The sequence below is a fragment of the Bufo gargarizans genome, chromosome 5 (assembly GCF_014858855.1).
Source record: "Bufo gargarizans isolate SCDJY-AF-19 chromosome 5, ASM1485885v1, whole genome shotgun sequence".
Lineage (NCBI taxonomy): Eukaryota > Metazoa > Chordata > Amphibia > Anura > Bufonidae > Bufo > Bufo gargarizans.
The window spans coordinates 146541198-146562064 of record NC_058084.1 but is presented as its reverse complement, the minus strand read 5'-3'; the positions used below and the strand labels follow the sequence as shown (position 1 = coordinate 146562064).

The following is a 20867-nucleotide window of genomic DNA, read 5'->3' as shown; positions in this document are numbered from 1 at the left end:
CATATTAGGAGAGTGAAGCAGAGGCTTTAGAGCTTAGTAAAGTGATTAAAATGGAGCAAAACTCACTAGTGTGGTGGGGCCTATACTACGTTTTACAACTCGGTCCTATAAGATCTTAGTACTCCCTCCCCTGCATTTATGGAGTCATTTGAACATTTATGTGGTGTGAAGCACATAAAAAACTAATAAACTGTCACATCATTTTACTAAAAGATGTAAATGTCCATTAATGTAGGAAGGTGACAGGTTCACAGGATAATGTGTTCATATTAAGCAATTTGCATCATAGACCTGAAATTATACAAACTTTGCTGTTCTTCAAGTTTTCCTTATAAGTCAGTATGATAACACAGGCAGATGACGAGGCTTTTATCACCGAATATAAAGTCTAATTTGAATTGCATCAGGAATTATTGTATAGTATCCGACATTTCCACCTCAGCATGAAAGTGGTTTTTACAGGCGGCTACATTTTACACAAAGCCACTAACTGCCTCTAACTACTTGTGCATATTTACACTGAGTTTGCCATCATTTTCAATTAGAATTTCATATTAATTGATTTATCTACAAACTTCCCGTTTCTCAGACAGTGCATTCTAATGTAAAACATTCAGTGAACATGATGCAATATGAACAAAGAAGTGGTGCTGAATAATTAAAGGGTTTACATATTTAATGAAATGGCTTGCTTGCATTAGAGGCATTGGTTAACAGCTGCACACGCCTTTGAAGGGAACTTAAAAGTTCAGAGATGACAAGAGATTGCAAATCACAGCATTAGGAATTACATAGTTTTGTCACATTAATATGCAAACAGATTTCTGTTTAATGAAGAATCATGCCAAACTGGTGACAGAAGAGAGACATAACATTTACTTTGTCCACACTTTGGATGGGAGTTGGCGTAGACTAAGTCTTGGCAGGAGGCTGCCAAGCTATGACATTACAATAACCATGCAATAAAATCTAAAATCCCATCAGAAAGTATATAGAGTGATTTAGTATTTTACATATTTCTCCCTAAACAGTAAATATAAACTCTACCTTATTTGCCCTCTGAGTTATCCCAGGAATATACGGTAATTGAGGGTTCCCAACGCTCCCCCTCCTCTCACACACATACTCCTGGAGACCTATGATCTAAGGGTAGGTTCACACCTCAATTCAACTGATCCAGCAGGCTGTTCTGGCAATTATTCAGAAGGTGGCTGGATCCCCACTGGATCCCATTATAGTCTAGGGCAGTGTTTCCCAACCAGTGTGCCTCCAAAGGCTGTCCAGGCATGCTGGGAGTTGTAGTTTTGCAACAGCTGGAGGCACACTGGTTGGAAAACACTGGTCTAGGGGGTCCAGAGGTCAACGACATGATCCGGCTGAGCCAGAAAAGCCTGCCAGATCAGTTAAATGGAGGTGTAAACCTACTATAAGAAGAGATTGTCCAGTTCGAATGATAACACTATAAACAATCATGTTAGAAAAATAAGCAACATGAATAGTTTGAATTTGTCTGTGAGTTGCCATTGAAGCTAATCTAATCTACAATTTATCCTACACGGAGAATAAGCTGTATGTGTAGAAGACATCTTTATCCAACCATGGGTGTTATTTTAATTTTGAGGTTCAGTTATCAATTCTACACTCCAGAGCACTTCACACTACAATGTAATAGAAAAGTGTGCAAATAGTTTCCATAAACCTAGTATACGTACATCAATGTAGTTTCCATTGATATAGTCTGAGCTGGATTCATCTTCAATACTCTGCAGTCTCACTCGGGAATGGTCATCTGCCAATGAGAGAAGATTGAACATTTTTACATACACAGTAATTTGCTGTTAGGCGCCTCATGTAGGACATACATTTTATTTTTCTCTTTCTTACACAGTAATTCATTATAATTGGCAAGTTCTATAATGTGATGATGAAGGTTACCATGTCTGTATTGAGCTGCTGAATATGTTGCTGCTATAAAACAATGGGAGACACAGTGCATTCGAAAAGTCTTCAGACCATTTCACTTTATTACATATTGTTATGTTGCAGCCTTGTGCTAAAAATAAAAAAAAAAAATAAAAAAAAAAATCTCCCCATCATTCTGCACTTAATACCCCATAATGTGAAAATAGAATGTTCAAAATTTTTGCTAATCTATTGAAAAGGAAAACTACAAAAGTGGCGTATATCTGTTCGGAAAAAAAAAAACCCTATTGTGTCCACCAATGTTTGACGGGACTAAAGCCAGGGCTCTGACTGGGCCACTCAAGTACATTCCCTCTGTTGTCCCTAAGCCTCTGTTGTCTTGGCTGTGTGGTTAGGGTCATTGTCTTGTTGGAAGGCGAACCAGTCTGAGGTCCCAGTCTGACGTCCAGAACATTCAGGTTTTCATTAAGAATATCACTTTTCTCCATTCAGCTTTACCTCAACTCTGACCAGTCTCTTTGTCCTAGCTGCTGAAAAATACCACTGGGAAGCCCCCAGAGCTAAAGAGTCATAACAATGCGACTGAATACTTATGTCCATGCAAAATATTAGTTTTTCCTTTTTAATAAATTTGTAAAAATGTCTAAAATTCTGTTTTACTTTCTCATTATGGGGTATTAGCACAAGGCCACAACATAGCAAAATGTGAAAAAAGTTAAACTTTCTGAAAGCATTGTAAATAATATGTAGTGAGACAATGTTCTGCTTTAGGCCTCTTTCACACGAACAATACACATTGGCTCAGATTGCGTTCAGTGAAACCCGCACCATTTTGCAAGCAAGTTCAGTCAGTTTTGTCTGCGATTGTGTTCAACGTTTCAGTTTTTTCTGCGCGGGTGCAATCAGTTTTGATGCGTTTTTCATGCACGTGAAAAAAACTGAAGGTTTACAAACAACATCTCCTAGCAACCATCAGTAAAAAACGCATCGCATCCGCACTGCGTCCAGATCATATCAGAATGCAATGCGTTTTTCACTGAAGCCATATTCACTTCTATGGGGTCAGGGCTGCGTGAAAAGATGCACATGCTGCGATTCTCATGCAATGCAGAAATAAATGGGTCAGGATTCAGTGCAGTTGCTATGCGTTCACCTCACGCATTGCACCCGCGCAGAAAACTCCCTTGTGTGAAAGGGGCCTAAAGGTGTTATCCAGAAATATCATATTGATGACCAATCCTACCTCTACACTACACAACTGACGGTCCCAAACACATTATGAAGGCATTCAATTCCCATAAAATAACAGGTTGACAAGGCATAACTGTTAATTTTGAAGACTAACTATAAAATATAAAACTTATTCTGGTTTGTTTAAAAAATGTTTTTATTTTTTATTTATTTATTTATCTTTCTCTCCTCTCTATGTCTGGGTTAGGGTGGGGGTCCAGCGATAAAATAATGTTTTTAATTACAGTTTTTTTTTATATTGGTCTGTATTTAAAAAATGTTAAATAAAATATTTTGAAACATAAAAATAAAGAAAACTTAATAATAACACTTTGCAGTAAGCTCCCTCTAGTGGTGGCTGCAGGCAGCACAAATGTTATGTTTTTAATCTATGTCTATACAGTGTGACCACTATAAAGATATATTAAGAAAAATAATCAGAAGAGAATGTTGGGACTATAAATGTTATGACAATAAAAAGTGGAGATTCACATAAAAATAAATGTTTTTGGTTTACTACTTAACTTTCTATATGTATATTGACTGGTGCTGTAGATAGATAGTTGTAGATGTATATGCGTGTGTGTGTAGATACCTTCAAAATAAAAATAGAACAGAACATCTTTTCTACAGTAGATTTAACTTTTTATGTAAAGAGAAAAATAGCAAATGAACAAATATAAGAAGATAATTATCAGGATTTCCTGGCTTGTAGAAACCTGTAAAATGGAGTTTGCAAACTTAAATCTTTTCAGACTCCCCAAAGGTCTATCTGTCTACTGAATGAAATTAAAATGGGCCTTGTCCAGGTGCTCTGAGCTAGCTCCTCTTACTCGTTGTAATAAATTGCATTTCTTCCTGGTGGCACAGTTCCTTATTATGTCCTTCCCCCTGCATTGCGATAAGATACAAGCTAGTTCCTAATGCACCACAGGGCTTAATTAAGCTCTTGTACCAAAAAGTCAACAATGTCAGCAAGTGACATTTAGTCTGAAATCTAAAAATTTGTATTCAAAGTTATGTGCACGTCAATATAAGCTTACGTTACTGAGGAGCAAATGAGGAAAAAAAATACTGTAGGTGAGAAATAAATACTAAATATTCCAACAGGGAGGCAAGACGTGACACAAACTCCATTTTGATGGAATGGCACATTAATTACACTCCAGCTCTGGGAAGACAAATGTAGAGATTGATTTTATAGTAGTACTACTATATCGATCAGGGATCAAAGTACTACATATGTAAGAATAGTTAAATGTTGGCTAATTTTATAATATCATATTAAAGGTATATTCTTGGTTACATAAAGTTATCACCTGTCCACAGAAGAGGGGATAACTATTAGATGGAACCCCTACCAACCATGAGAACGGGATCCCCGTGCCCTGCAGGGACTGCAGAAGTTAAGGGAACTGCATGTCAAGCATGCGCAGTACCGTTCCATTCATCTTTATGTGACTGCCGGATATAGCTGAACGCCTGTATCTCTGGCAGTCCTACTAATATGAATGTGTGCATGCTGGAGCTGCAGCTGTATTCATTTCAGGTGTCTCCCTTTCTCCTGATTGGAGGGAGTCCCAGTAGTCAGATCCCCACCAATCTAATAGTTCTCCTAAATCCTGTGAATGGTGGATAACTTGATGTAACTGGAATACCCCTTTAAGGTACAGAACAGACCAAAAGTTTGGACACACCTTCTCATTCAAAGAGTTTTCTTTATTTCCATGACTATGAAAATTGTAGATTCACACTGAAGGCATCAAAACTATGAATTAACACATGTGGAATTATATACATAACAAAAAAGTGTGAAACAACTGAAAATATGTCATATTCTAGGTTCTTCAAAGTAGCCACCTTTTGCTTTGATTACTGCTTTGCACACTCTTGTCATTCTCTTGATGAGCTTCAAGAGGTAGTCACCTGAAATGGTCTTCCAACAGTCTTGAAGGAGTTCCCAGAGATGCTTAGCACTTGTTGGCACTTTTGCCTTCACTCTGTGGTCCAGCTCACCCCAAACCATCTCGAATGGGTTCAGGTCCGGTGACTGTGGAGGCCAGGTCATCTGGCGCAGCACCCCATCACTCTCCTTCATGGTCAAATAGCCCTTACACAGCCTGGCGGTGTGTTTGGGGTCATTGTCCTGTTAAAAAATAAACGATGGTCCAACTAAACGCAAACCGGATGGAATAGCATGCCGCTGCAAGATGCTGTGGTAGCCATGCTGGTTCAGTATGCCTTAAATTTTGAATAAATCCCCAACAGTGTCACCAGCAAAGCACCCCCACACCATCACACCTCCTCCTCCATGCTTCACGGTGGGAACCAGGCATGTAGAGTCCATCCGTTCACCTTTTTTGCATCGCACAAAGACACGGTGGTTGGAACCAAAGATCTCAAATTTGGACTCATCAGACCAAAGCACAGATTTCCACTGGTCTAATGTCTATTCCTTGTGTTCTTTAGCCCAAACAAGTCTCTTCTGCTTGTTGCCTGTCCTTAGCAGTGGTTTCCTAGCAGATATTCTACCATGAAGGCCTGATTCACACAGTCTCCTCTTAACAGTTGTTCTAGAGATGTGTCTGCTGTTAGAACTCTGTGTGGCATTGACCTGGTCTCTAATCTGAGCTGCTGTTAACCTGCGATTTCTGAGGCTGGTGACTCGGATGAACTTATCCTCCGCAGCAGAGGTGATTCTTGGTCTTCCTTTCCTGGGGCGGTCTGCATGTGAGCCAGTTTCTTTGTAGCGCTTGATGGTTTTTGTGACTGCACTTGGGGACGCTTTCAAAGTTTTCCCAATTTTTCTGACTGACTGACCTTCATTTCTTAAAGTAATGATGGCCACTTGTTTTTCTTTACTTAGCTGATTTTTTCTTGCCATAATACAAATTCTAACAGTCTATTCAGTAGGACTATCAGCTGTGTATCCACCTGACTTCTCCACAAGTCAACTGATGGTCCCAACCCCATTTATAAGGCAAGAAATCCCACTTATTAAACCTGACAGGGCACACCTGTGAAGTGAAAACCATTTCAGGTGACTACCTCTTGAAGCTCTTCAAGAGAATGCCAAGAGTGTGCAAAGCAGTAATCAAAGCAAAAGGTGGCTACTTTGAAGAACCTAGAATATGACATATTTTCAGTTGTTTCACACTTTTTTGTTATGTATATAATTCCACATGTGTTAATTCATAGTTTTGATGCCTTCAGTGTGAATCTACAATTTTCATAGTCATGAAAATAAAGAAAACTCTTTGAATGAGGAGGTGTGTCCAAACTTTTGGTCTGTACTGTAGGTCCATAGATAGGTAGATAAACAGATAGATATGAGATGGACTGATATGAGATAGATAAATAGATAGATAGACAATAGATAGATACATAGATGTAGCAAGCACTAACTTGAAATTCATGTTAAACACCATACATTTCACACGTTAAGGGCTCTTGCACACAGCAGTTGCCGTTTTTGCGGTTCGCAAATTGTGGATCTACAAAACAGGGATACTAGCAGAGCAGTGTGCATTTCACATTTTGCGGAACAGAACATCCTGCCCTCTATAGAACAGTCCTATCCTTGTCCATAAAATGGACAAAAATAGGACACATTCTATTTCTTTGCGGGTGTCACGGAACGGAAATACGGATGCAGACAGAAGACAGTGAAATGTCTTCATCTTTGCGGCCCCTCTGAAGTGTATGGTTCCATGTCAGACCCGCAAAAAATATGGACCAGATGCAGAAAAAAACAACGGTTGTGTGCATAAGCACTAAGTGTCAAGTTGATGCTTTGCTACATTTGTACAGATAAATAGATGATAGCTATAAGACAGATCACGAGGATAGACCAAAAGATACATATAAGCTAGATGATAAATAGCTAGCTAGGAGATAGGTAGATAGACAGATAGATAACTAGATATAAGATAGATAGATAGATAGATAGATAGATAGATAGATAGATAGATATAAGATAGATAGAGAGATGAATATAAGATAGATAGAAAATAGATAGATAGATAGATAATAGATAAATAGAAGATAGACAGGTAGATAGAGAGATAAATATAATATAGATAGATAGATCGATAATAGATAGATAATAGATAGATCGATAATAGATAGATAATAGATAGATAGATAATAGATAGATAATAGATAGATCGATAATAGATAGATAGATAGATCAGAATTCACCAGCTGTGTGATATGTTATCTTGTTTTTATTGACAGGTGGACACATTATTGTTATGGCCACTATACTATGATACTACAGTTTGCAGGTAGTAAACTAGAACCTGTCAGATTATCTACCCCTAAAAACATTGTTATCTATGACTTTCCACTATTTTAACTTTTTAGTTGGAAATGGCTTTTATCCCTGCTGAGAACCTTATAGACCTAACAGAGGAAATTGACTTGATAATGTGAGCTCCAGCATAATTGTCTATATGACAGGAATTTTTAAATATACGCCTGCTCTTTGGACTCAGATGATTTATTTAACAGGCGCAAAATTTGTAACCTTTTCTTCTGAACGATCCACGGATGTTTCACATTTGTAAAGGTTATAAATTTGCCTGTGTGATTAATTATTTAATTTCTGGCCTAACTCTCTCAGAGACAAAACTGTAACTTTAGATAATAATGGATAATGGATGCATTATGCATTGCAGAATTAACTAGGGTCCACAATAACAAGATGAAGCAAAATTAAGGAAGCAACAACAAAAAAAAAAAAAACACAGAGCCTCCACCCTGGATCTGATAAGGGTCAAGAAGTTACAATATATTTCATTTTTAGACTCAATCATTCATTAAGCAAACACAATCTTGCTCAGGGGGAGGTTTAAATATAATTGTCCTCCAAATGCATGCTGGTAAATTTTCCCGGTAATTAGTATCAGAGCTGGCACTGTAAGGGAATGAAATGCAGCGCCACTATCATACTGTCAACACTTACATGCTATGATATTCCCATATCTATTCTTCATTCTGTTCTCGTCTTTCTTTGCAGACTCCCACGGTGCTGACTGTCCTTCAAAGAAGCTCTGGAAAAAAAATGTCACTAAACGTTATGCCACATAAAAAAAAATATATATATATACATATATAGTCCAAGTTTAGAACAAGATTTACAGCAATAATGCCTTAAAAGTATAGAAATTCCAGAGTGACTGAAGTGATAGAAATGATTGCCTTGGCTGCTCACAATGATTTAATTATCTAGAGATAGGAACAATCATGTCTGCTTCATTTGTGGAATACGCAAGGTACAATTTATGTTGTCAGTATCACATATGCCTTTCAAAGCAATACCACCCATGCGTCCTCTTAAGATAATAAGACTAGAACAAGGCATAATACCGAGGTAAATGGATATTCGCAAAAGAGTATGATAAGCTTCAACAATGTGTCATAACAGAAACAGACCGGCCTCCAAGGGCTGGGTGACAACTGACAATGACTGTCAAGTATACCTACAACGCAGACTAAAGTGTAGAGCAGTGCAGAAGAAACATACTGCACTGCTAGAGGACAGAGAAGTCCGGACAGTAATGGCCCCTTTACACACCCAATGGAGCAGACGATTCTTGGAAAGGAAGCATCTGCTCATCAGTGGAGGAGACCATTTCATTTGCATGCCGTGGTCCCCTCTACTGTATAGGGAGGAGTGATCGCTAATGCCATCTCTCTTCCAATCATTGTTAGACTAGAGGCTGGTTAGATGGCACGATCTGCTGCCCACAAACGATAATTTATGTGAACGCACCAACAATCTACCTGTTGAATGGGTAATCGGTGGCATGTTTAAAAGGGCCTATTATCACTCATATCTGGCACTCTAAATACTATACACACACAGAGTAATGCTCGGTTGTAGAGACTCCATGACACTTTCTGGTGTCTTAATTACGTCAAAAAATGACGACTGTCACCATGAAATGCAGTGTAATCTGTAGGCAGCATGTTATATAGCAGGAGGAGCTGAGCAGCTTGATATACAGTTTTATGGAAAAAGATTCAGCAAAACTTTCAATTTATTCATGTAAATGTCTGCTTTGAGCCCAGTAGCCATGTGGACAGTCATATCAGTGATTGACAGGTATCTATTTATTTACACATAGGGGAAGATTGTTAAAGGGAATGTGTCATCAGAAGTTTGTTTTTTCCTATGACGTTATCTATATTTAATAAAAATGTATAGTCCTGCAATTTTCACACTGGCCACTAGGTCTAATAATAGATCATAATTTCCTGCTCTGTACAGGTAACTTTTTAGTAATCACAGGCAAAATTACAATGACAAGTAACACCTCTGTACCGATAACACAGGATCCACCATTCACAATAGGTGATATCACAGCTCCCTTCTGACCTCTGCACGGTCACAGAATACAGGTCCTTCTAAAAAAATTAGCATATTGTGATAAAGTTCATTATTTTCTGTAATGTACTGATAAACATTAGACTTTCATATATTTTAGATTCATTACACACCAACTGAAGTAGTTCAAGCCTTTTATTGTTTTAATATTGATGATTTTGGCATACAGCTCATGAAAACCCAAATTTCCTATCTCAAAAAATTAGCATATTTCATCCGACCAATAAAATAACAGTGTTTTTAATACAAAAAAGTCAACCTTCAAATAATTATATTCAGTTATGCACTCAATACTTGGTCAGGAATCTTTTTGCAGAAATGACTGCTTTAATGCGGCGTGGCATGGAGGCAATCAGCCTGTGGCACTGCTGAGGTGTTATGGAGGCCCAGGATAGCGGCCTTAAGCTCATCCAGAGTGTTGGGTCTTGCGTCTCTCAACTTTCTCTTCCCAATATCCCACAGATTCTCTATGGGGTTCAGGTCAGGAGAGTTGGCAGGCCAATAGAGCACAGTAATACCATGGTCAGTAAACCATTTACCAGTGGTTTTGGCACTGTGAGCAGGTGCCAGGTCGTGCTGAAAAATGAAATCTTCATCTCCATAAAGCTTTTCAGCAGATGGAAGCATGAAATGCTCCAAAATCTCCTGATAGTTAGCTGCATTGACCCTGCCCTTGATAAAACACAGTGGACCAACACCAGCAGCTGACATGGCACCCCAGACCATCACTGACTGTGGGTACTTGACACTGGACTTCAGGCATTTTGGCATTTCCCTCTCCCCAGTCTTCCTCCAGACTCTGGCACCTTGATTTCCGAATGACATGCAAAATTTGCTTTCACCCGAAAAAAGTACTTTGGACCACTGAGCAACAATCTAGTGCTGCTTCTCTGTAGCCCAGGTCAGGCGCTTCTGCCGCTGTTTCTGGTTCAAAAGTGGCTTGACCTGGGGAATGCGGCACCTGTAGCCCATTTCCTGCACATGCCTGTACACGGTGGCTCTGGATGTTTCTACTCCAGACTCGAGCCACTGCTTCCGCAGGTCCCCCAAGGTCTGGAATCGGTCCTTCTCCACAATCTTACTCAGGGTCCGGTCACCTCTTCTTGTTGTGCAGCGTTCTCTGCCACACTTTTTCCTTCCCACAGACTTCCCACTGAGGTGCCTTGATACAGCACTCTGGGAACAGCCTATTCGTTCAGAAATTTCTTTCTGTGTCTTACCCTCTTGCCTGAGGGTGTCAATGATGGCCTTCTGGACAGCAGTCAGGTCGGCAGTCTTACCCATGATTGCTGTTTTGAGTAATGAACCAGGCTGGGAGTTTTTAAAAGCCTCAGGAATCTTTTGCAGGTGTTTAGAGTTAATTAGTTGATTCAGATGATTAGGTTAATTTTTTGAGATAGGAATTTGGGGTTTTCATGAGCTGTATGCCAAAATCATCAATATTAAAACAATAAAAGGCTTGAACTACTTCAGTTGGTGTGTAATGAATCTAAAATATATGAAAGTCTAATGTTTATCAGTACATTACAGAAAATAATGAACTTTATCACAATATGCTAATTTTTTGAGAAGGACCTGTATGCCTAGAAAACTTTCCCATAGAAGTCAATTGGGTCCTCACTGGTCCATTGTGTCTATGTTCCATGTAGCTACTCTCAAAAGACAAGAAGTCTTAAAAGAGTTGTCCCATGAAAAATATTCTACAGTTTTCAAACCAGCACCTGGATCTGAATACTTTTGTAATTGCATGGAATAAAGAAATTTGTAAAGCTACTGAGTTATTCAATAAAATTTATCTGTATAGCACCACTTAATTTCTTATTTCTTTGACCAGCTCATTAAGAAGGCCGCACATGCTCAGTTTAATCTTTCAACTGCCTCTTGGGCTGTGAAAGGGAGAGCATGGACACGCCCCCTGAGCTGTTAAAGGGAGAGCACGGACACGCCCCTTATCTTCAGCAGAAAAGACCCTCCCCCTGAGCTGTCAGCTTGATATAAATCTAGCAGACCAATGAATGAGGAGATCTGTGGATCCATGTGAGGTGCAGGGCTGGTTCTAGCTTTGTTAGAAAGGTATTGTCATGTACTACATGATGTCTGATTTAAATTTTTTACATTATTCATGGGTTAACCCCTTTAACTTATTTTAAGCTGGCCACATACATGAGTGGAGCATATTGGTAAATGTCATTATTTTTGGCACATCTGAATAATGTGTGTCTAAAATGGTTTAATAATAAAATAAGCCAAAATTTTGATGCAAATACAACCAATATAGTAAATGTGGGCTAGAACTTTTTTTTTATTTTTTTGCGAAATACAGATATTTAACTAAAGAAACTAAAATTAAAGGGAATTTGTCACCTGGTTTAAGCTGACCTATCTGAGGTCAGCATAAACTGGAGACAGAGGCAGTGATTCAAAGGCCGGTTCACTTACTTTTCCTGAGCTCTAGCGAGAGCCATGAACTCGAGCCCTATCTGTATTTATGCTCAGGATTCCTCATATTCATGAGTTACCGGCTGACCCACACTTGCTACAGTGTGGGAAGAGAGCTGTCAATCATCTGCAGGGTATGAATATCCGGGCTTCACCACTCAGGTCTTACTGGAGCTACTCACCAGTGACTGAGAAAATGGCTGCACAAAAAAGTAACTGACCCTATGTTTGAATCGGGATCTCTGTCACTAGTTTATAATGCCTTCAGACAGGGCAGCAAAAATGACTCCTGGTGACAGGTTGCATATAACTATATGGTGTTCCCTTCATGCCAATTCTGAGACACAGCAATGGGTATTCATCGGAGCCTTATTGCCAAATTGCAAAAACCACTTTGTGTTACAAGTTATATCTCAGGAAGCATGGTGTTGAGCGTGACCTATAGGATATAGATCATAATGCCCATTGACTGGATTACACCAAATAATACAGCAAAACATAGTTGACAGCTATATAGCTTTATTGCCATGTACAAACTATTATATAATGCAGTCATATGGTAAAACAATGTAACCTGTAAAACTGTAAATAAATAAAAAAGCCTGGTTGTATGGTGGAAAGAAGAGAAGGTATTCTTAGGTAAAATAAATATGTGCTCAATATAAACTTTATACAAGTCTATCATCATTTAGTTTGTGTAGCAATCTACATCTCCTAGCAACCATCAGTGAAAAACGCATTGCATCCAGATGGCTTCCATTTTTCACTGAAGCCCCATTCACTTCTATGGAACCAGAGCAGCGTTAAAAACGCAGAATATAGAACATGCTGCGGTTTTTCCTGAACGCAGAAATGATGCGTGAAAAACATGTGCACAGACCCACTGATATGAATGGGTCAGGATTCAGTCCGTATGTTATGCGTTTGCTTCACACATCGCACCCTGACAGAAAACTTGCTTGTGTGAAAGAGGCATAACTGCTATTAGCTGCTGAATACAGGTTGTATAGGTGTGCAGTGACCTTCAACTAGAGTCACATTTAGTTATCAAGCTGCAAAAGGAGATTCTCCTTAAGAAAAACAAAACATATTCATATAATCATGGTTCTGGCCTGACTCATTTACAATTTTTAATGCCAGTTTTTGTCATGGAAAATGGCTTAACCCCTTCGCTACTAGTGTCGTACATGTACGGCACTGGGAGGGTCTCTAAACATGGCGTCCGCTCGCATGTGCAGCAGAAGCCCGCAAACAGCAGAAGCCTGCAGCTAATGTCGGCGACCGGCCATAATGCTGATCGTGGTCATTACAGCTTTTAGATGCCATGTTCAAGTGTGATCATGGCATCTAAATATCAAAAAACCTGGAAGCGCACACTCGCGTGTGGCGATCGGGGATGCCGGTAATTCATTTTAACACGCTGTGTCTCTCTGAAGAGACCCAGCGTATTAGAGCTGCAGTTCCTATTTTGGCCAGTACGTGGCAGAGTAACAACAATAAGAGTATAGTAACAATCTTAAAAAACAAACTAGTGGACATTGTAGCCTTGTAGAGGAGATATCCTTAGAATATAAAATAAATACATAAATAATAAAAAAAATTAAACATCATGAGCATCACCGTGTCTGAAAACGCCCATACTATTAAAATATAAACATATTTTTTCAATGCAATTCGCTATTTTTTCATCATTATTTCAAAAATTGAATAAAATGTGATCAAAAAGACTCCAAAATGGTATCAAAACTACAGATCATCCCGCAAAAAGTGGGCCCCCACACAGCTCAGTAGACATAACTATAAAAAAATGTTATGGGAGTTAGAATATAGTGATGCAAAAAAAATAATTTGTTTTTCAAACTTTTTTTTTTCAGTATTAAAACATATAAAACCTATACATATGTGGTATTGTTATAATTGTACTGACCCAGAGAATGAAGGGCACAAGTCAGTGTTGCTGCACAGGGAACGCCGTAGGGACAAAACCCGTATAACTGTGGAGGAACTGTGTTTTATTTTTCCAATTCCACCCCATTTGGAATTTTTTTGCCAGCTTACCACTACATTATAAACCCTATTAAATAGTGGCATTAGAAAGTACAACTTGTCCTGCAAAAAACAAGCCCTCATATGGATATGTGAAAGGAAAAATAAAAAAGTTATGGCTCTAGGAAGGCACGGGAGAAAAATGCAAAAACAAAAAAACTAAACAAAAAAAAACTCCAGAATCCTAGGGGTTAAATCTACGCCAACAAGGGGATTGGTGTACAGTTAAGTCTGTTGCACGGCCTAGCAGAAGAAGCGCTAAACCTATATAGAGGCCTGCACCTCTACTTAACTTTGGCGCTTCCTCTGGCAGCACAGAGCAACTCATGCCCCCCCCAGATAATGGGGGGGGGGGGGGGCATATCGCTACAATGAGAACGGAGCAGGCAAAGAACAGAGGGCACATTGCGCATGCGCAGCCACCCTCCATTCATTTTCATGGGGTCGCCGAAAATAGCCGAGCGCTGGCTTGGCTATTTCCGTCTGCCCCATAGAAATGAATAGGAATGAATAGGAGCAGGGGCCGCGCGTGCGTGGTGTGCTCTCATTCACTTCTATGGGAGCAGCGCTTGGTGGTGGACAGACCCCGGGAAATCCGGGGTCCCCCAGCCACAGCTCTCCATGCTCCGTTCTCGTTGTAGGTGTGGGTCCCAGAGGTGGGACCCGTACCTATCAGACAATGGGGGCATATCCTAGCGATATGCCCCCATTGTCTGAGATGGGAATATACCTTTAAGACCGGTGTGAAAAACGCTGGTCTTAATAAATGTCCCCCAAAATCTTTATAACCGGCTTCAGTGAGTAAGTATATAAAATGAAAGCACAATTACTCAGCTGGACATTTTTTCTTCTATGAATTATATTTGCGGAACAATTGAGCATAATAAGCTAGAGACTGTCTCTTTTTTTCCAAGTAAACAGACAAGAATTATAGTTTGCCCATGAAATTGGCAATGAACTACCATGCTTAATTATTCAAATGACATAAATACTATCTATATGAAAATAAAGACTGTATTTATAATTAACAACGGGTGCATTATAATTACATTCAAAATCATTTGCATAATTTAAGCTGCTACAAATCGAAGAAAGGTTTTTCATGTCCACTTAATGGCAAATAATAAAATATAAAAGGATTGAAGAGGTTATTTAGAGTAAAGTGATGAATATTATCTCCCCGTGATACCATTTCACTGCTCATTACAGTACAATGTTTGACTGAAAATCATCAGACTAAAAAAAGTAAATAAAAACACTCGAGCATGTTTTATCTGAAAAGCTCGAACACTCTCTATAAAACATCCAAAAAACATTACAATGATTAATATTTATAGCGCAAGTTTAGTAAAAACATAAAACGACAAACAAAAAGGGAATTTGCGAATTAAAGTGAACGTTCATTTTACAGTTTATATATAGATTTGATAATGTACACAACTGAGTAAACCACATTAGTTATCCCGTTACAGGTTGCATTCACAAGGCTGCTGGCTAATACAGGGAACAGTCAACAAGCTTGTCGACAGACACACACAGCCTAAGTTATAACTATATAACACAACGAAACAACCCGTTTTACAGCAGATTAATGCACCATGTCTGGCGTTAAAATGACTTTTCCCTGATTTCAAACCACTGGAAAAAAAAAGTGCGTCAACATTAGGCCAACTTGGAATGATGGGAAATGATACTGGTAAATTTTAACCAGTACAACATAAGTAATACATGTATTTGTAAAGCTACCCAACGATTTAGGTGTTATTTTTATGTTTTTACATTGTAAAATGGTGTTGAAAGGAGAGTTTATGCAATACTGATAAATCTAAGAGGCGGTATGTGATATGTCACGATAAACTCAACACAAAAGGGCACAAGGGAGTCACTCATTGCCCCAGTGACATAGTGCATTTTAGCATAAACAGGCAAACCTCTAGCACACTGGCCTTCAATGGTAACACTGAAAAACTGTATTTAAAGGGTGTGGGTACATTTACAGCAGCAAGGGACTCACTTACTCAATTTAAGATTTAATATACAAAAAGGTCGGGTGCTTAAAATGTTATTAAGAGATGTCAAATATGACACACAGATATGCAAACAGTATAGACGTTTTATGGAAAATATAGGTTTTCTGCTCCTGTCTTGATATCCCCTGCACTGCCGTAGGATGCGCCTCGTCATAAATTAGGTGCATCCTCCGGCAGTTCATGCACCTAAACAGAAATCTATAGCCGCTCTGAATTTCTGGCTTCATTTGGCCCGCTAACCAGTGCAAACGACGATAAATTTCTTGCAGAGTCTAGCCACATCCCTTTTCGTCATTGTCACTCTCCTGTTTCTGAAAAGTGGCGAGGGTGGCGTAAAAAAAACCCACCACATGCAGTTTGCAATTTTTTAATGGCACTTTTATGGCCCAGGGAGTTGATAAATCTCCCCCATAGTGTTGTTGGAAAATATTCAGTATAACTTGTATTTCATTCATGTAAATTCCTGCTCATTTTGGGATTTGAAGTAAAGGAGACGGTCCTATCAGTTATTGACGGCTGTGTATGCACAAAGGGAAGGCCATCAATCACTCATAGGACCACCTCCTTGTGGTAACATTTGGAGCTGGAATTTTAGCCTTAAAAAACAACACTGCAAAAACTGAAAAACACTGAAAAAAATGCCAAGGAAATTATGGTTTAAGTGCTGCCAAATCTGCTTGCTCCTCCTGTCCTCTCAGTTTACAACCAAGATTTCCTTGTCTAAATATTCAGAGAAACTAAATGCCCCTTTACACCGCCCAAGCGTCAGGCAGATAATCGCTAACAAGTGTTTGTTGGAACTCTCGTCAGCGATGATCTGCCGATGTAAAGATGCCGCCAATTGAGCTATAGACATGTATTACGTATAATCTTTATCATTTATTATGGTTTTTTAATTTGTCCATAAAAAAATCTGACTGTCTGTGATTTTGGGATAAGTTGTCAAGAAAAAAAGAAAAGTTCTGGTTGGCTAGCCTGGCCTGCTGCTAGGAGACACTAATGTTGCCCTATCAGCAGCCTGTGTCACAGTGACACAGAACAATATAAATTAGCAAGAGTACAAAGTATACCAGAGTATAAATAATGCAATAGAAATAAAAAATGCCATTATTTAGTATAAGGGTAAAATGTGTTGTGCACACTACACATTAGGTATCCACACAACCCTAATAACCTAATTATTTTATCAGCTTATTAAGTAGGAAACATGAATAGCATAGAAAATAAGCAAAAACAATAAACACCAAAAATCGCTGCTTTCTATATTTCTGCAGCAAAAAAATGATATAAAATTACACCATAATTTATATGTACCCTGAGCAAAGAAAAAAATAATAACATTTCTCCTGCGTAAAACAAGGCCCCAGACAATGGAGCAAAAAAGTTATGTCTGCTGAAATGCAAAGAGACAAAAATGAAAAAACTTTGCTGGTCATTAATGCCTTTTTTAGACCTCTCCTGCCTAACGGAAACGGGACGGATCCGTTATGCAGGCCATATAATTCTATTATGATGGAATTAATAATGCAATGCCTCTAAAGGCATTCCGTTATGCATTCAGTCATAGAATTGCGTTATGGTCTGTGGTAACGGAATCCATAACGCAATTCTGCTTTTACCACCAAAAGAAGCGTGAACGAGTTTCATAACATGAAATTCGCTCATCTCTAGTCCTTACATTCAGGCATCCACAAGGTGTGACACAGGTTTCTCACCTGCTTTAGGCTCACTTGGCACAGTGATCTCAGTGGGTCTTACTCTCAGACCAGCATATACACACTGCTCAGTGGAAGTTTGCCTTTTCTAATTAGTTTGGCACCTGGTTGAGGCAGGGAACACCTGGGATGGAGTATGGGAGTGACATTCCCACCCAAGCTCTTCAGTCACTCCTAAATCTTGGACCCAAAATCCAGCTCTAATCAACAGACTCGGTGACCTAGCTTTACTGGTCACAAAATACTTCCGGGACTTACATCACTGAGACCAGAAGCCTCAGTGATACATACTTGCCATCAATGACCTTACCCCTTGAATGTTTACACTACGTAAGAAAACTGATGGAAAGAATGGCATCAGTTTAAGGGGTTGTCCTTTCCTTTACTACTGATGGTCAATCCTTAGGATATGTCATCAATTAACTGATTGGTGTGGGTCCCCCACCCTTTACACAAACTAATCAGCTGTTGCAGAGTAGCTCCAGTGCTGGAAGTCAGCACCGGGACTACACAACTCCATCCATGGCACAGTGGATGGGGCTGTAGTTACAGAGCTGCTTGCACTTACTACAATGGAAGCTGCACTGCAGTGCACAATGGATGGAGCTGTGTAGTTGCAGTGCTGGACTATCTCTAAAACAGTTGATCAGCAGGGATGCAGGGTTTTGGATCTCCGCAGATCAGTTACCATCAGGCCATCAATAAAAAAAAGTAGTGGACAACTACATTCAGCTTTTGGCTCCTGTTTATTGCAGTTCGATCATTTATATTAATGCCTCATAAATAAATAAAAATCTATCATTTCAGATGTACGTTATCATTTCAGACACATTATACTTTAGCATTGTGCATATGTTTTTATTGAGTTTTTATAGTGTTAAAAAGCTATCAATGTATCATCTAAATAGAATAAAAAGGTAGTAATCAGTATTTTCCGTTTTTGTAAGAGTAGTCTTTGTAAAATGACAGACTATTGGTCCTATGCAAAACCCATTGCTTTTTTGCCTGTTATGCGTTACTTTATGACTCCTCATTTTGGATTCCACTGCCTTGCTCGATCACATTGAAGCCACTTAATGTATGTCTTGATAAGGTGGCAAATGCAAATATATTATTTAAGAAGGTTTGGAGTAACTGTACCCTTCAATAATCGGATTTAAGGCATAACTAACAGATTTTTCTCTAGTTGATAGTTTAGCAAGTCATAAATTTTACAATTTCATATTCATTATGGTAGTGTATTTTACCCCAGGGAAAAATCTTGAAGCATTACTACATTTAGAGCTTGATCTAAGTAAAGTTCACATTTTGGAACTTAAGAATAAAATATATGTATATGGTATGTCTACATTTATATCTGAATTTATAGTCATTTAAAATTTTGTGACCCTGTAGTTTTTGCTCACTCAACTGACCACTTGCCATTAAAGTATGAATTATATGCATTGAAACATAATATATTCTTAGTCTACAAAGATTTCTGTAAATTAATATGGTAAATAGCTGAATATTAGGAAATGAACCCCTTCCCGACTGCCCACTTTAAATATGGCCTTAGTCGCTAGGTGGGGATGGGGCAGGCCGGATAGCGTGTGCGGCAGCCTCGATCCTCCTAAATGACCCAATGCTGTGGCAGATAAGTTCCTAGGGAGACCTTGCCTGTGGCAGGGTTCCATGAGAACATAGTGAAATGCTCATAGACTACAATGCTAATGCATTGGAGTCTATGAGAGAAGCATTCTAATGCTCAAGTTCCCTAGGGTAACTATTAAAAAGTAGAAACAAAAAAAATAAAAAAGTTTTTAAAATATAAAAAATAAAATAAAAAAATTCAAATCACCTTGAATATAAAAATTCAAATAAGCAATGAAAAAAAAATAAACATCATAGGTATTGCCAGTGCGACAACGCACATACTATTAAAATATTAAAATATTTATCCCATACGAAGAGTGGTGTAATTTAAAAATAAATCAAAATCACCAATTCGCCATTTTTTTGTCACTTCACCTCCCCCAAAAATTGAATTAAAAGTGATAAAAAAGTCTTACACACTCCAAAATCACTAGAAACTACAGATCGTGCAGCAAAAACTGAGGTCTGTACATATAAAAATAAAAAAGTTATGGGGGGGGTGTTAATATGGTGATGCAAAGGAATTTCCGGGTATTAAAAAGTAAGAAAAAATATATAAATGTGGCATCGATGTGATCATACTGACCTGGAGAATTAAGGTAACAGGTCAGTTTTACCACAAAAACCCATAAACTGTGGTGGAATTTTTTATTTTTATTTGTATCCTAACTAGAACACACCCACCTCTTCAGACAAGCCTACAACCAGTGACCCTGCTGCCTCTATACCACTATGACAAACTTCACCTGCACCTATTGTGTCCTTCTCCCATACCATATAAATTGTAAGTCCTCACGGGCAGGGCCCTCTCTCCTTCTGTACCAGTCTGTAACTCATTTTGTTTATGATTAGTGCAATTGTCTGTATTATGTATGTGCACCCCTTATTATATGTACAGCGCTATGGAATGAATGGCGCTTTAATAATAAATAATAATAATGTATGCCAACAGATCTGGTGTAGTGTACTTGAAAGGCTAGATGAGATGCTGGATACAAAGGGTCTTTAATTATTAATATTGTCTGTGATTAGGATTTAGCTTAGTAATAGTATACTATTTTAGTCTATGGTACAACCGATCCAAGAATTGCATGTTCAAGTCCCCTAGGAGTTCGTAAAAAATGTCTGAACTATTAAAATATTAAAATATCATGTATGTTAACAGAACTGATAATGGACGTTTTTTTTTGGTAACCTCGTCAACCTAAAAAAAATTAATAAAACGTTATGACTAAATTGTATGTGTCCCGAAATTATACCAATAAAAAATAAAGCTCACCCCGCAAAACACAAATTCTGACACAGCTCTGAATGTGGAAGTATACAAAACTTATGGGTGTCAGAACAAGGCAAGGCAAAGTGGTAAAACATGATAAAAGCTACACTGACCAAAAATATAAACGCAACACTTTCGGTTTTGCTTTTGAGCTGAACTCAAAGATCTGAAACATTTTCTAC

At 38.6% G+C, this 20867-nt stretch overlaps 1 protein-coding gene across 5 annotated transcripts in view; it reads right to left on the bottom strand.

The window, feature by feature from the left end:
* PTPRM (protein tyrosine phosphatase receptor type M) overlaps positions 1-20867 on the bottom strand; it is a 766319-nt gene that overhangs the window by 132180 nt on the left and 613272 nt on the right. For all 5 annotated transcript variants that reach the window (XM_044295693.1, XM_044295689.1, XM_044295690.1 and 2 more), the window contains 2 exons: positions 8120-8207; positions 1713-1789 (listed from right to left, as the gene is read on the bottom strand). In XM_044295693.1, coding sequence (XP_044151628.1) covers positions 1713-1789; positions 8120-8207 — 165 coding nt within the window. The remainder of the gene's footprint in view (positions 1-1712; positions 1790-8119; positions 8208-20867) is intronic.